We start from the raw sequence: 14,684 nt of genomic DNA on the forward strand, positions 1-14,684 counted from the left end.
CTAAGCAGTAAATCCTCTTGCTTTTTGGCTTCAAGCAAGCTGCACTCAGAACTCTCTGCCCCCTTCAGCTTCCATTCCCTTCTCTCCTGTCTTATCCTGTCTTATACCCGTCAGTCTTGTGTTTCAACAGGCCCATGTGGAAACATCGGCCCCCCTCCAGATCGGATTCCAATCCTGGAACCAACATACCAGCCCGTCACGGATCCGAGCGTGGTTTCTTTGGTCGCTCGAAAAAGAAGTCTCCGCTTCGTAAGTCTATACCACTGTCTTGATTGCTTTTCTTATCTGCTCTCGTACTAGCGTTGGTCATGAGGATGTGTTAGGTTTCGGCTGCTTGAATCTTATATGGTTGTTTCCTGCTGCTGCTGCAACATTACCTCTGCCTCTCTCTGCTTCTGGTCCCTCTGCTGTCTCTCCTTTGGACCCATTCCTGTCTCCTCCACACCCTTAAACTGCGTTTACTCTCCACTCACCACTCTCTTTCCTACTTCCTCTCAATTCTGCATTGCATCGCTGCTCTCTGTCTTTGAAGGGGACGGCCATCATTCCGGAATCCACGGGAGAGCACGCTGTGTTATGCTACCCTACCTTACCATTTCCTTACTTTCATCTCTACCGCTGAGGTCCATCACCCTCGACTACATCTTTTCTCTTCAGTGACTGACATCGATCAACGAATCACCGCTTGCAGACACCTCCGGTTCTGACTCTAACACTCGTTCATTACGCCCGTTTCGTTCCTTCACCCACCGTTCAGACCGTCCAGGGAGCGGTTATTCAGGCCATTCCGACCCCACTCGACCCCGCGCATCTTCGAACGCGAATAGTGCTTCCGGCTATCCGAACAATAACCTCAATTCATCTTCTGGCTCTGTCGGCGCAGCAAACCCCATGGCGGCCGTGGACGTGGACCGCAGCCGGACGCGGCGCGAGAGGACCTTTGTGGGCAGTGATTGCGCCGTGTGTGACGAGCCCTTAGAGCATACCCTGCGGGGAGAGCGAGTTCTGCAATTCTCCTGCGCACACGTATCACACGAGGCCTGCTTCTATGAGTTCATCCGCGAATGTGAGGGCCAGTACTGCCCTACATGCGATGCGCCGCTTGGCTTGGACACTAGTCGGGGAGGCAATGTGCTCGATCTTGGTAGGTGGAAAGTGCGCTCTAGGTGTCATATTGACATGTGCTGATCGATCATGCATAGAAAAACTAAGCAATATTGTCCGCTCAGTGACCAGCGACGCAGCTACGCAACGAAGTGGTTATACGACCCCTACGCCATGGGATTCGAACTCAGCCCCCGGACGTCGTCCCAGTGATGCAGGAAGTCGCCCTAATACCAACCGCGAAAGCCGGGATATGTATATCCGTCGAGACAGCAGAGACACTGGCAGCCATCGCGATCGTGTCGAACGTCTCACCCAGGGCTCCCGCCAACAGCATTCACGAAACGGCAGTGCCGCCGGGTCATCCGCCGATTACAATGATCCACAACATTCGGCCAATGTCAGACGGCATGACTACGACGTGCAAGCCATGGAATCCGACCTCAGCCCCCGTCCACCCATCACGAAGAAACCCATCCCGGCTCCGACTGTGACCATTCGCAGCGAATTTCCCACCCTCAACCGTTCCCGCCAACAGCAGGCCCTGACCTGTCTAATCACCGTCGAAGTGCCCGAGGGTAGTTGGCGCCCAGATGACGATGATTTACGCCACACAGAAAATGCTACGCCTCAACCACAGGACGAAACATTGAGCGCCATGCGATTTCCCACCGTTCAAGAGCCTCGACAGATTCCTTTCGAACCGCAGGAGAATCTGGACGAACTTGCGGAGCAGTTGCGTAAGAAAGTTGACAATTGGCATGGCCTGGAATTCCAACGGTAGGTTCATTTCATCAATTGCTGGTGCATCCCTGAAGCTGACGTGAGTAAAGGTTCGGCAAGCTTAGATTGCATGGTCAGATGAGCGTGGGCAAAGATCGTCAATCCTGGCAGGAGCTGGAATGCTATCTGTTCGGTGAGATGCTCATTTGTGTGAAGGAGAAGAAAAGCAACCCCCGTCGTCACCCTGATGAGGAGCCAGCGAAGGCAAAGACTACGAGGTCAACGCTGAAAGGATCAATCTTGATCAAGAAGCACCTTCAGAGCATGGAGGTCTCGCCAGGTGAGTTGAACTGCCAGGAGTAGGTGACCTTGATGACTGACAGTGGTGTAGATGACCTTGTCCTGACTTTGAACTTGTCTGTGGCCGAGCTTCCTTGCTTCTACCTTCGCTTCCCTACCCGGAAACAGCTTGACATTTGGCGACGGGCCCTCATCGATTTACATCCAGTGGATGGCATGTCCCGGAACGGCGACTTTGACTTGGATAATTCTGGTGCGGAGGAAGAAGAGTACCGAGCCAGCCAGATCAAACGCCAGGCTTCTCTAAACTCGTCCCACGGAGCGGCTCGCTCCAACAACACGGCTATCACCGATTATACCAATGCCGGCATGGATAGTCCATATCAATCCTCGTTTCACATTCCCCTGGACCTTGTTGTCGTGATACCGGTCTCTTCGTCCATGCAGGGACTGAAGATTACTCTCCTCCGAGATGCTCTCAAGTTCCTTGTACAGAACCTTGGCCCTCGCGATCGCATGGGGTTGGTGACTTTCGGCTCGAGTGGTGGAGGGGTTCCGCTAGTCGGCATGACTACCAAGAATTGGGGTGGTTGGAGCAAGATTCTCGACTCTATCCGCCCGGTGGGCCAGAAGAGCCTTCGTGCCGACGTCGTTGAAGGTGCTAATGTGGCTATGGACCTGCTCATGCAGCGCAAGTCGGCCAACCCTGTCTCCTCTATCCTTTTGATCAGCGATTCCTCCACGTCCGATCCGGAGAGTGTCGATTTCGTTGTCTCCCGTGCGGAGGCTGCCAAGTTCGTATTCGTCATACCACCTTGAGAAGTGCTTTTATACTGACCATATGCAGGATTAGCATTCACTCCTTCGGTCTAGGATTGACCCACAAACCGGACACGATGATCGAACTGTCAACTCGCACCAAAGGTTCATACCTCTATGTCAAGGACTGGATGATGCTTCGCGAGTGCGTGGCTGGTTGCTTGGGTTCCCTGCAATCGACTTCGCACCAAAATGTCAAACTCAAGCTTCGTCTGCCCGAAGGGTCCCCGGCCAAGTTCGTCAAGATTAGCGGCGCTCTTCACACCACAAAAAGGGCCACAGGGCGCGATGCGGAGGCTGCTCTTGGAGATCTGCGCTTCGGAGATAAGCGCGACATTCTCGTTCAACTCGTTATTTCTCCGGATAATTCGAGTCAGGACAATCTGCCTCAAGACGCCTGGGAGAGTCTAGTCTCGGGACTCGAGGCACTTGGAGGTGTATCGGACACTGATGACCAGCGTGTGTCTAGTGTGGAGGAGGTCCCATTGATCCAGGCAGATCTGACTTATGGTGACCTCTTGAGAGACGGCCATCTCACACATTCTCCCCGACCTTCGCTGTTGGCCATTACAATGCTTCCTCCGAACCCGAAAGCCAAGCCTGGCCGTCCCTCTAGCCCCCCTATTCCGCCTCTTCCGTCCATTGTTCAGCGACGCATGGAGTTATTGACGTCCGACATGCTAACGAGAGCACTCATCCTCGTGTCGCGTGGGCAGCATGATCGCGCACAACATCTTTTGACCGAGACTCGCAGTATCCTGAAGGGTCTTGGCAAGGGTAGCCTGCCTCCTCTTCCTCCTGGAGCGAAGCCCTCTGGTGCTAGTGACTCTGGTAGTCGAGGTGGGACCCCCACATCGTCCTCATACGATGGCCACTCCGGATCTTCAGACACGGCAACCATCACGCCAGGAGCTGGGGTTGACGCGCAGACCATGACCGCCTTGGACGCTGATCTCAAGGCCGCTCTGGAGTGGATCAACCACCCAGCTGTTTTCTCCCGCGACTCGCGCAAGGCTGTTCTGCAGGGAATCGGCGTGATCTCCTCGCAGCGTGGTTACACCTTCCGTTCTCCTGCTGAAGCTCACTGGGCACAGCGCGTGGCTGGAGTCCGCCGCTTGACTGACCGCTCCAAAGAATGGCGGGAAACCGGCGGCGACGCTCTGATGGAAGAATGATTTATCTTTCCTCTTGTACAAATTGCGCTTCCACCTATTTTCTGGGTTGGCTTATCTGCTTTGATTTTCGCTCTTGTTCCTGCCACTTATGATACCACTCTGTTCACCACGACTGTGCGACACGATACCACGGTTCTTTTTACTTCGTCTCTAATTCACTTGTATCTATACTGAGAAAATTTCTGTACATACCGACAAGCTTTGTTTACTACTTAATCGGCGGGGGTGGTCATCTTGTCTTCTTGGGCTGCGTTATTGGGAATGATCTTCACGGCTTTGGTGATATGGATGGTGTCATTGACGGAGATCTGGTGTTTGATTGTTGTACCTTACATACACGTGTTCGATAATAGATTTGTACGAGTATTGATTCGTTGCTGAGTTTTGATTTTCTCGAGAAGTACATGCTAGCCTTAGGCCAACATGTTGATACTGTTTAGAGCACATACCCAAGCACAAGAGCCATACTCTTTTTCCCCGCAAGTACCCAGCATAGAGCAGCCATAATGGGACCATACATATCTCTACATATTCACAGTATCGGTGTAGCTGATAGATTGGCCACATGATCTGAAGCAATTCACCAAGTCAATCTCGATCGATCCTCTCCGCGCCTCATTCGAAGCTTTTCCCAGTCGAAGACCATTCGCATTTTCCATTATGCCTCTCGTTAAAATAGCCCTTTACATGCGTACAGTACTCATCGATCCCAGGATAGATCGATCCCAACCATCCCTTCAAGCAACGGAAGATCGTGCGGCTGGATCCAGTCCACCGCAGTTCCGCGAATCATACATCAAAGATCACCGGTAGAACCCCGAAGAACCCGCTGCGACGTGCACCCAACAAGAGAGGGCGAGTCCACGCCACTCGGGCCATCTTTTCTACAACGAGGCCCCAGCCCCAAATGCAGTCGCATCGGCTACAGAATCAAGCCCAGAAAGCCCCTTCTCTATTCAGCGACGATACTTTTACTTATACGACGTGACATCAGTAGTAGTATTAGTCCAGACTCAACTTGCACGGCCATCTGTACGGCCCCAGATAAGATAAGTACGGCGAACCCTAGACGATGTCTTGCAGAGCTGGTTCGGAGAGCAGATATTGCAAGCCGAGTCACTACTGGACTGGAGCATCGACTTTGCTACATTCGCCCGGGACTCCGTATATTCTTGATTTGAAAGAACTCCTGAAACCAGCTCGGGAGGAAAAAAGCGTTTACAGCGCCACTCTCAAAAGGAACAGACAGCCTACATAGGGTCTGGTTACGGACGTGAATACAGGTGTCATGCTCGATTCGGCTGTTATGATTGTCAACTTGGAAGAAGAGATACCCTGCCTAGTCTGGTCTAATCTGCACCCGACAACGGATATGAGATTACTTCGGTGGGTGTAATAGCAACAGCAATGAAACACACTCGTGAACTAAGGGATTGGATTTATGTTTGGCTCACTCACGCGCATAGCATTTCGGACCTTAGATTAGAGTTAGGAAGATGGAGTTCAGATGATATGAAGTATCAAGCTCTTTGAGAGTTGATAATAGGCTTGATTCGCTATGCTTGCATTGTTCCATTTATAGTTGTTGTCTATAGATATGTCTTAATGATATAATACAAATATGATTATGCTAGGCTTTTTGCACGCATTATGCATGAAACGCGACACCGGTCTCGGCGCTGGTAGCCCCTGACTCCCCAGCCGCGACGAACTCGAAGCCCAGGGCGCGCCAATTCAACTCTTTGCGCCAATGTAGGCCGTAGTACTCCCGATTCTTCGTCGAGGCATCATCAGTACCGCCCTCAGCCGTCTCCACTGGATGGTCAGACCCAGCCTCAACGGGCACCGGCTTGACCACGGGCTCCGAGGCTAGACCGCCGGACACCATCCGGCCGCGGCGCGGAAATATCACCGCACGGAACCGCGAGAGAAGCAGCCCCATACAGCAGCAGATGCACGGCTCATGCGACAGGTACACATCCAGGTCGTTGCAGAGATAGCCTCCCTGCTCGCGGGAGCGGATCCGCGGCCCCACACCTCCTGCACCTCCACCCCCATCCCCACCCCCATCCGCATCTACCTTCTGTTCCTCCGCCTCCTTGTGGTGATGGAGGTGGATCGCATGTGCCTCTGTCTCGGTAGTCTTCTGATACTTCTCCGGCGGCGGCGCAACCGCATCCTCAGTCTCCTCCTCTGCCACTCCCGCCCCCGTCTCCGCGGAGGAGAGCGGAACATCCGACTTCCGGAGAAAGTACTCCTCTAGCCCGTACAACACGGGTCGGATCTTCTGCCGTCGAGAACCCGGCTTGTCCTCCCGCCGCTTGCTCGAGATCAACTCCACCGCCCGCATCAGCGCATGCAGCTCCGGACCCCCCTCCCAGTCGGCATTGTACGTCCCGCAATGCGGACTCGGCCCGCTGCCGCCCGCGATCTCCGCCTGCGCGGGGTTGCCCCCCTCCCGCCGGGAGTACCGGCCGTCTCCGGCGACGGCCACGATCGCGTCAGTCCAGCTGCTTCCTTCTTCGGCGCCTTCAGTCGAATCCTCGGGGACGGGTTCCAGTTCCGGGTCCACGACCACGGCGCCCACCCCGCGGCCGAGACCGCTTCGCTCCGCCTGGGCGGCGACGGCCTGCGCTAGAGCCAAGTAGCGGCCGGCTTTCGGGGCGATGGCGTCGCGGACTCGGGAGAGGATCTGGGGTGGTGGGGCGATCAGCGCGCGCGGCGCGGCGGGGTTGAAGACTACGGGCCACATTTTGGAGGACCAGTGCTCGGCTTGTGTGGGGGTCAAGGGGGGTTGCATTGGGACGGTTATCGTGTGGAGGGTGATGTTGCTGGTCGCAGGGGTGGTGGTTTCGGCGGCTGCGGGTGGTGGTGCTGGGGTGGATGGCAAAGAGGGATCGGCGGTGGGGGTTTGGGGGAGCGGGGTTTCTCGGGGCGGCGGTACGAAGGGGGCCAGGAGGGTCTGTAGGGCCTCTGGAGCTGGGAGTGGAGACGGAACGAGGACGAAGATGGTTTGCGAGGGGAGGTAGCCTTCCTTGAGAAGGGCGGGGCGGAGTGACTCGGGGATCTGGTTGTGCTTGGCGAAGCGGCGGAGGTGATTTAGGGGGTGGGAGGAGTCGCGGGGGAAGGCGGAGTCGAGGGCTCTATTTTTACTGGTCAGTGATTGTTTTTGTTATTGTTGCAGATAGAAAGGAAGCTAGCAGGAATGAGGAAGGGGGAAACTGACTTGATGACTTTCGACGCGGTCTTGACGTTGACTTCAGCGACGTACGCGTCCGCTGGCCGAAATCGTGAGCTGATTGAGCGAAACCTGATTCACCTGCAGACGTACCGTAGTCTTCAACTGGGCGAGTCTCCTGTACGGAGCGAATGGGAACCACTTCGCCCACGAGGGGTTGAACCTCGCGCAGGATGTTCTCCGCATCCATCGTGAGAGTAATCAGAATTGTATAGACTTGTCGTGAGAGACTGCAGTTTTAGCATAGAGATGTCGAGCAAATCGGAAGTGAGGAATCAATTCTATATGTATAAAGACGACTCATGCCTTGCGCTTGGGTGAGCAACCAGGTATAGCCAGTGCAGACTGAGCCTCTGCCTGATAGTACCATTGAGGTCTGAACCGCAAAGATGGTTTTCCATGGATGGAAGCCTCCGCAACCCTGAGCCCTGTACCCTAAGCCCTACGTTGTACCAGTACAGTTTAGTGCAGACTTGATGAATCGTAGACGTCATGCAACGCCAACCACTTTAAGTATGGTTCTATTCGAAGTACGTATCCAGAGTTCGATTGACTACATAGACACGACACACATGTAGAGTGTGAGAATTCGGACTCAAATCCGGAAATGCGGGCTGTACAATAGTTATAATTCGGATGAACAAGAGAAGGCAAAGCGCAGGAAGAACACTTGAAAGGAAAAGTAAACAAGCCGTATGGATATAAATCACTTGATCGCCGTCGTATCCATGCACAAAAACAACATCAACTCCAAGCCCCATGTATGTGTATGTATGTACTAGTACAGACACTGATGAAACGTCCGCGATTACGCCCCCGTGCGGGCTGCTCTCCGAGACTCAAATTCAGGGAGCCATATAAGAGGAAAGTGTTTGAAAAAATAAAAATACCCAGGACATGCACAATTCAACTATCCCGTTGAATTGCATACCCATCGCAGCGCTCTACCAGGCTCTGGTAATAGTCCACGAGCACTTCCGGTTCGGGAACAATGCGCCATTCGACGCGGAAGAGAAACTCCAGCTCCAGCAGTGCCAACTCGGTCATGCTGATGCCCCCAACCCGTGCGTAGGTCTTGTTGGTCCAGAAACTGTCGCTCAAACCCTTGCTGGCCACTGTAGCGCTGGTAATCAAGAACCGATGGATTGTCAGACTGGAAACCGTGAAGGCGGGATACATGGCACAGAGCCGATCGATATAGTATACCATGCTGAGCAGGATCGGGGGCGAGAGTGTGGCGTGGGTCGTGAGCCGTTGCAAGTAGTCATGAACGGAGATGCGGGGTGGCGTGCGAGAGTGAAAGCGGGTCAGCCGGCCTTGATGAAGGGGGATTTTATCGTTGAATCGGATCAGTTCCATCAGCATGCTGGAGATTAACACCACTAGATCCCGAGCATCAGCCAGCTCGTACTGGGCCGGCAGCAACTTCACAACGGGCTTTTCCGGGCGTAACCGTTTGCTCTGAGAGCCTTCCAGGTCTGCATGGCCCATCGCACCGGGCCGCGTCCCATCGTTGGTCGGGCCGTTGGGGCTGTTACGCTTATTGGACCCTGAACCAACGCTGCTGGGAGCCGGCATGGGAGGCGTAGCGGTTGAATAGGAGACAGGGGCAGGGGCAGGGGCGGAAGAAGCGGCAGCGGTGGCGGCGGCTGCAGGAACAGACGTTTGCGAAGGAGCAGTAGGGTGAGGGTGATGGTGACTGTGCTGGTGGGAGGCGGGAATGGCGGCGTCAGACGTGATGCTACTTCCGCCCCCAGAGGAGGTCAGCCCGGCGGACATCCGACCGCGAGGCAGATCCCCTGAGGGCCCCGAAGGGAAATGACCAACGGTGTGCCGCTTTAGAGCTGATCGCAGCTCTTCAATGGCGGCGCGGGAAGAATGGAGATCGAAACGATGTCTGGACGAGGCAGCAGGAACGGGCCCGGAGGGCTCATACTGGTCATGTGAAGGAATGGAGGTCGTCGTGGTCGAAGGGCGACGAGAATGCGGACGGGGAGAGGAGGAGGAAACCGCCGAGGAGGAGGATAAAGGGATGGAAGGTTGGGAATGCGAAGAATGAGGAGCAGATGGAGGATGGGGAGGATGAGGAGGATGAGGATGGTGTGTGTGAGGAGAGGCGGGAGATGGGCGCAAGGCGGCGGAAGGTGAAGGCGATGAAACTAGCATCTCCGCCCAACGAGACCACCACGTGGGCGCACGACTAGACGACGTGCAACGAAGCTGGCAGACGCTGCGAAACCTTGTGCTGCGGCGAGAGGCAAGGGCGGCGTGCACAGACACATTGTGATCTGTGGGGAATGGATAGGGGAAGGAGAACTTCAACTCTTTTGGGCGCAAAAGAGGAAGAAGCCGTACACAACAAAGATACTGTACTGAGTAAGATAAGGGTAGAAGAAAAGTGGAGGTGAGAAGAAGAGGAGAAAAGGAGGAGGAGGAAGAGGAGAAACGAAAAATAAAACAATGACGCTGATCAGGGAACTCGAACAAAGAGGGGGAACTACTCCGTAGTCCGTACACTACGTACTAGTACCGTACCTAGTACAATGCCAAGTTCCATTCGAGTTTTTTTTTTTTTTTTTTCTTTACTTGTCCTGCGACTTTATCACGACACCTTACGGGTAATTACCAATACCACACTGCTTCCATGTGGAGAGAAATTCCTATCTCCCTCCAGTCTTTTGCTTGTCAAGGGGGTCCAAGCCACCAATTAGAATCAATTAGTGTCCAGGTGAATACCAGTCATACGGGTTTGTCGGCACCACCGTCCGTAGCGTATTACACAGGAGCCACCATCGATAATTCGATACATTCGCCCCGCCCCGTACGGAGCGCGCAGTGCGGCTAATGGATTGATTAGGATTGAATTCATTGGAGATAGTCAAGGATCTCGGGGTTGGCGTAAGCAAGGAACCTGACCCTTTGCCTATTGGCAGGGGTCTATGGATGTATCCTCCAGCTTCTTCATGATGGTGTCCATTGATGAGAGAGGGATTCGTCCCGGTAACTAGGAAAAGACACTCTTTCCCATGGTCTACCCTTTATAGCCCAAGTCAGCTGTCAACTGGTGATCATGCGCTTCGAATCTTTGCTTTTACCCATACGAGTGAGCGGTCTGGATTCACACACCCACTCACTTTAACTCCGAGATGGTCTCCAACCCCAACCCTCCCGGGTTCAACTTTTGGGGTTACACATTTCTTGCTCCCTCTTTCGGGTTGACCGACCTGGACCTCGTGGGAACACCGAGCTCAAACTCAATTCGTGGTTGAGCAATGGCTGTATACAATTGGCTCTGTTGCTACACAAGCCTCAGTGTCTCGTAACATGATATTGCAACACCAGAATTGCGCGAGAGAGGTAGACTATGGGTCTCCTCGACGCCGATAATCGACGGTAGGGCTGAATCACATGACTGTATTGTACATAAGGTACTCACATTCACATCTTAATACTAGGCTGAGTCAGCTATGTCGAGTACAGCCCAGTCGGATGCCAATCAGGTGACATCACCTGATAAGACACCGAAAGCGGTCAGCGGCCGGCAACGGACAGCGAGCTATCGACCGTGGACAGCTGCATCAACCACTCAATCATTTGGAGCTGGTCGTTGTGAGATCAATTTCTGGTTGCTTGTGGTTCCCGTTTTTCATCTGTCTTCGAAACACTTGTTCATCGGACCTTGCTTTGCTTGGTTGGTGGTGCTTCACGAGTCGCACTTCTGGACCCCTCCCCAGTCCCCCAGTCGCCGAGGGTATTCGCCGCCGTGACCTTGACCAGTTATCATTTCATCCTCCATCCATTCCATTGTCATTCAACCATCGTTGCCAACTAGCTGATCGTCAAAGCTACTTTCTCGTTGTGAGGGGAAGACTACATCAAATTGAATTGAAAAGTGTCTGGTTAAATTCTATATCTGTGTCTCTCCCCCCATTGTTTTTCGGCGCAATCAGCGCTCCTCCTGTTCCTCGACGTAATCGATTCCACGGCCCTCCCGCGGGAGGCGGCGACTTCGGACCATGACCCGCGCTTCAGCGCCTCCGCTGCTGCTTCAACTCCAGACAGCGGACTCTTTACCAGCACAGGCGGCGGCTTTGCGAAGCTTAAAGAATGAGACGATAGGCCATAACCAGCGGAAAGAGGCCTGGGTGCGGTGGGGGATCATCCCCGTACTAGCCAATATTCTCGCAGCCCGCCATGGCAAGGATATTGTTACAGCAGAAGTCAACGGAGCCGCGAAGCTTCGTTGTCCTCAGTCCGAGGACGATGAAACATGCTTACAAGCGATCGTCATCATGGGGAGCTTAGCACAAGGTACTGGTATTCCGAGAGTGTTGCATGCAGTGACTGATTTGGTCTCGACACAGGCGGTGCCTCTTTTCTGTCCCCTATCCTTGCCAGCGGCATACTCTCGACCCTCCTATCCATACTGTCCAAGCCTGACTGCCCGACGTTCTATATTCATCCGATACTTCGAACATTGAATAACGTTGCCGACCGACTACCGCTACAAAGCCAAAAACGATCTTTTAAAGATACCCGTTTGGCCGATCTCGTCTTCTCCAGCGAGTATATTGGCTGCTTCGCTCGCATCATAGGTCGCGACTACGGCAACCACCACGATCAAGCAGCAATTGAGCTCGCCGCATCCCTCATCGGGAAGTTGTGTACGGAGGAATCTCACAAGGCGGTCTTGGCTGAGTGCGGAGTACTGGATGCCTTGGCGGTGAAAGTTGCCTCGTTCGTGGTCGCGCAGGGATTTGTCTATCCTGGTGCTGAGGAGCATGTTCAAGAGCCTGGAGCTCTGGGGTTCCTACCGCCCCCGGCACCCCCGAGCGCAAAACTGGCGCCTATCCTCCGCGCTGTTACCGTCATTGTGGAGCATTCTAAGTGGCGCGCGGAGCATTTTCTCTCTTCGCCGGGGATCCTGACTGTGTTCCCCAAGCAATTGGCCGAATTTGCTCCGTGGGACATCAAGCGAGGACCATGGGGTGCGACCTACCTGTCGGGCTCGGCTGTACCCCGACATGCAGGTGCCAGCCCGTTGGAGTATCTACTGCCATCGGTGCCGCTGGCGCAGAACAAGGCCTCTCCCAGCACCTCCAATTTTCCTCCCCTTGGCCACCAGGGTACCACACATCGCCGACACAGCCACTCGTTTCCGACCCCGCTCCCTAGCTTCGAAATGCCTTCTGCCGAGGACGAAGAGAATGCGGTCGTGCCATGGCTTTTGTACATTGTCCGTAGCGAGAGCGGGATGGTGCGATTGATGGCGGCACGTCTTGCCACAGTTCTGTTCCGTCTTGGCCTTACAAAGAAGCATCGCGTATCTATGCTATGTTACCTGATGATTCCTATTTTGATTCGCATGCTGGATAAGGATTATGAAGTGACCGCCGATGACGGGGTGCAATATGGGGGCTTGATTCCTTCATCCGAGCGTCTCAGAGAAGAAGCCCCGTTCGTGCTGGCGTTATTAGTGATTGATGATCACGAACTGCAGAGACATGCTTATGAGGGAGGCGCTATCAAGAGGTTGTCGCAGCTGTTGAAAGAAACCTACAACCCAGTTCAAGACACCATCCGCCCCATGTGGCATGCGGACGGTGAAGAGGGCCTGCTGGGCCCGGACACCACCTCCCCAGAATGTCAGCTCGGTCCTCCGGGCTTTTCACCGATCCACTGCCATGTCATGCGATATCGTGAGAACATCCTCAAAGCCTTGGCGGCTTTGGTTCCCTTCAAGGACGAATATCGCAAAGCCGTTTGTGAGAACGGGGTGGTGCCATACATTATCGACTCTCTCAAGCCGTGCTCAGACGAATTGTCGGGGGACACGTCGACTCCAAAGAACACTGTGGCCGATGGCAACCCCACACCCACCCTGCTGGCAGCCTGCGGGGCCGCACGCATGCTCACTCGTTCGGTGAGTGTCCTCCGCACGAGTCTGATTGATGCGGGCGTCGCGACGCCCTTGTTTGTCTTGATTAAACACCCCGACATTGAGGTCCAGATTGCAGCGACGCAGGTCATTTGCAACCTGGCTTTGGACTTCAGTCCAATGAAAGAGGTCAGTCAATTGATCATTCGGCTCTTTCTCGTGCACTAATTTTTATCCGCGCATAGGCAATCATCTCGGCCGATGTTCTTCCCATTCTGTGTGAACATGCTCATTCCCAAAGCACAAAGTTGCGGATAGAATCGCTGTGGGCCCTGAAGCATGTTGCATATAACTCGACCAATGATGTAAAGATAAAGATCATAGAAGGACTGGGTGCGGAATGGATCAAACAGGTCATCACCCAGGATCCTACCACTGCTTTAGCCAAGCGCGGAATGGACGAGGAGGCGGACAGCAGCACCAGCGCGGGCATGAGCCGAGCCAACTCGGCTGGAGAGCAGGTAGACCTGTTGAACCCGGTGGAGAGCGGTGGGGACGAGGATATGAAAATGGCCGATACGGTGCCCTCGCACAAAATCAGTCTCGACATGTTCATTCCGGATGCCACCCGGCGACGCAAGTTGACTTTGCAAGGCGATTTGGACCAGACGACGCGGGCTCGACAGGACGATATTGCGGTCCAGGAACAAACCTTTGACCTACTGCGCAACATCATCTGCGGGCCCGGTGCGTTTGAGATGATCGACCATTTGTTCAAGGAGATTGGGCAGGATCTGCTTCTGGATGCGCTGGCAGACAAGCTGCGGCCGCGTTCCATCTCCCTCCCGCCTCGACGAGATGTACCGACCTCGCGGACGATGTCCGTACCGACGGAGATATTGGTGTCGGTGACGTACGTGATCATCCATCTGGCGGCAGGCCTACCGCGACACCGACAACTGCTTCAGATGCACCGGGATCTGTTGAAGTATCTGATGACATACTTCAACCACAGCCAACGGGATGTACGGATCAACTGTGTGTGGGTGGTGATCAACCTGGTGTATCAGGATGATTCGAGCGACCGGGACGGATGTCGCGATCGAGCGATCCGGATGCGGACGATGGGAGTGATGGATCGGTTGGCCAGTCTGGATGATGATCCCGACTTGGATGTGCGCGAGAGAACCAAAACGGCCCAGGATATGCTGAATTCCTTGACCCATGCATAGCGATGATTCTGTTGGACAGTGGGATGCTGCGGTTGCGGTAGGCGGCGTTGGATGGGACCTTGATGAATAAAGATCTGGAAGTGATGACGATGTAGATCTGTAGCTACAATTATACTCGCACTACAGTTGGTGCTGTACTGTCATGTTAGGCTTGCTGTGTATGTAGGATTGAGCGCAAATGATTTATCCTGTGTACGGAGTTCTGACTCGAGCCA

General features: G+C 54.2%; 4 protein-coding genes across 4 annotated transcripts; 2 read left to right on the top strand and 2 right to left on the bottom strand.

Annotated features, from left to right (window-relative positions):
* Window positions 1-891: 891 nt before the first annotated feature.
* Window positions 892-4,121, top strand: BO72DRAFT_388431 (von Willebrand and RING finger domain protein; the record flags this gene model as incomplete). The annotated part of the gene is made up of 5 exons (XM_040941717.1): window positions 892-1,144; window positions 1,203-1,884; window positions 1,938-2,167; window positions 2,219-2,921; window positions 2,975-4,121. The coding sequence occupies 5 exons, from the start codon at window positions 892-894 to the stop codon at window positions 4,119-4,121; spliced, it is 3,015 nt and encodes a 1,004-aa protein (XP_040796893.1).
* A 1,574-nt stretch (window positions 4,122-5,695) lies between these two features.
* Window positions 5,696-7,710, bottom strand: BO72DRAFT_413741 (putative tRNA-specific adenosine-34 deaminase subunit Tad3). The gene is made up of 3 exons (XM_040942514.1): window positions 7,453-7,710; window positions 7,348-7,399; window positions 5,696-7,264 (listed from the first exon to the last, which is right to left on the bottom strand). Exons 1-3 carry the CDS (start codon window positions 7,547-7,549, stop codon window positions 5,770-5,772), a joined length of 1,644 nt encoding a protein of 547 aa, XP_040796894.1. The 5' UTR covers window positions 7,550-7,710; the 3' UTR covers window positions 5,696-5,769.
* Window positions 7,711-7,880: 170 nt separating this feature from the next.
* On the bottom strand, window positions 7,881-10,005 carry phoB (regulatory cyclin phoB; the record flags this gene model as incomplete). The annotated part of the gene is made up of 3 exons (XM_040948090.1): window positions 7,881-9,731; window positions 9,884-9,894; window positions 9,986-10,005. The coding sequence occupies 3 exons, from the start codon at window positions 10,003-10,005 to the stop codon at window positions 8,266-8,268; spliced, it is 1,497 nt and encodes a 498-aa protein (XP_040796895.1). The 3' UTR covers window positions 7,881-8,265.
* Window positions 10,006-11,251: 1,246 nt separating this feature from the next.
* BO72DRAFT_256088 (armadillo repeat protein) lies at window positions 11,252-14,645 on the top strand. Its single transcript, XM_040940086.1, has 3 exons — window positions 11,252-11,670; window positions 11,724-13,426; window positions 13,483-14,645. The coding sequence occupies exons 1-3, from the start codon at window positions 11,376-11,378 to the stop codon at window positions 14,467-14,469; spliced, it is 2,985 nt and encodes a 994-aa protein (XP_040796896.1). The 5' UTR covers window positions 11,252-11,375; the 3' UTR covers window positions 14,470-14,645.
* Window positions 14,646-14,684: the final 39 nt, after the last annotated feature.

This window comes from Aspergillus fijiensis (genome assembly GCF_003184825.1).
Source record: "Aspergillus fijiensis CBS 313.89 unplaced genomic scaffold BO72scaffold_67, whole genome shotgun sequence".
NCBI lineage: Eukaryota > Fungi > Ascomycota > Eurotiomycetes > Eurotiales > Aspergillaceae > Aspergillus > Aspergillus fijiensis.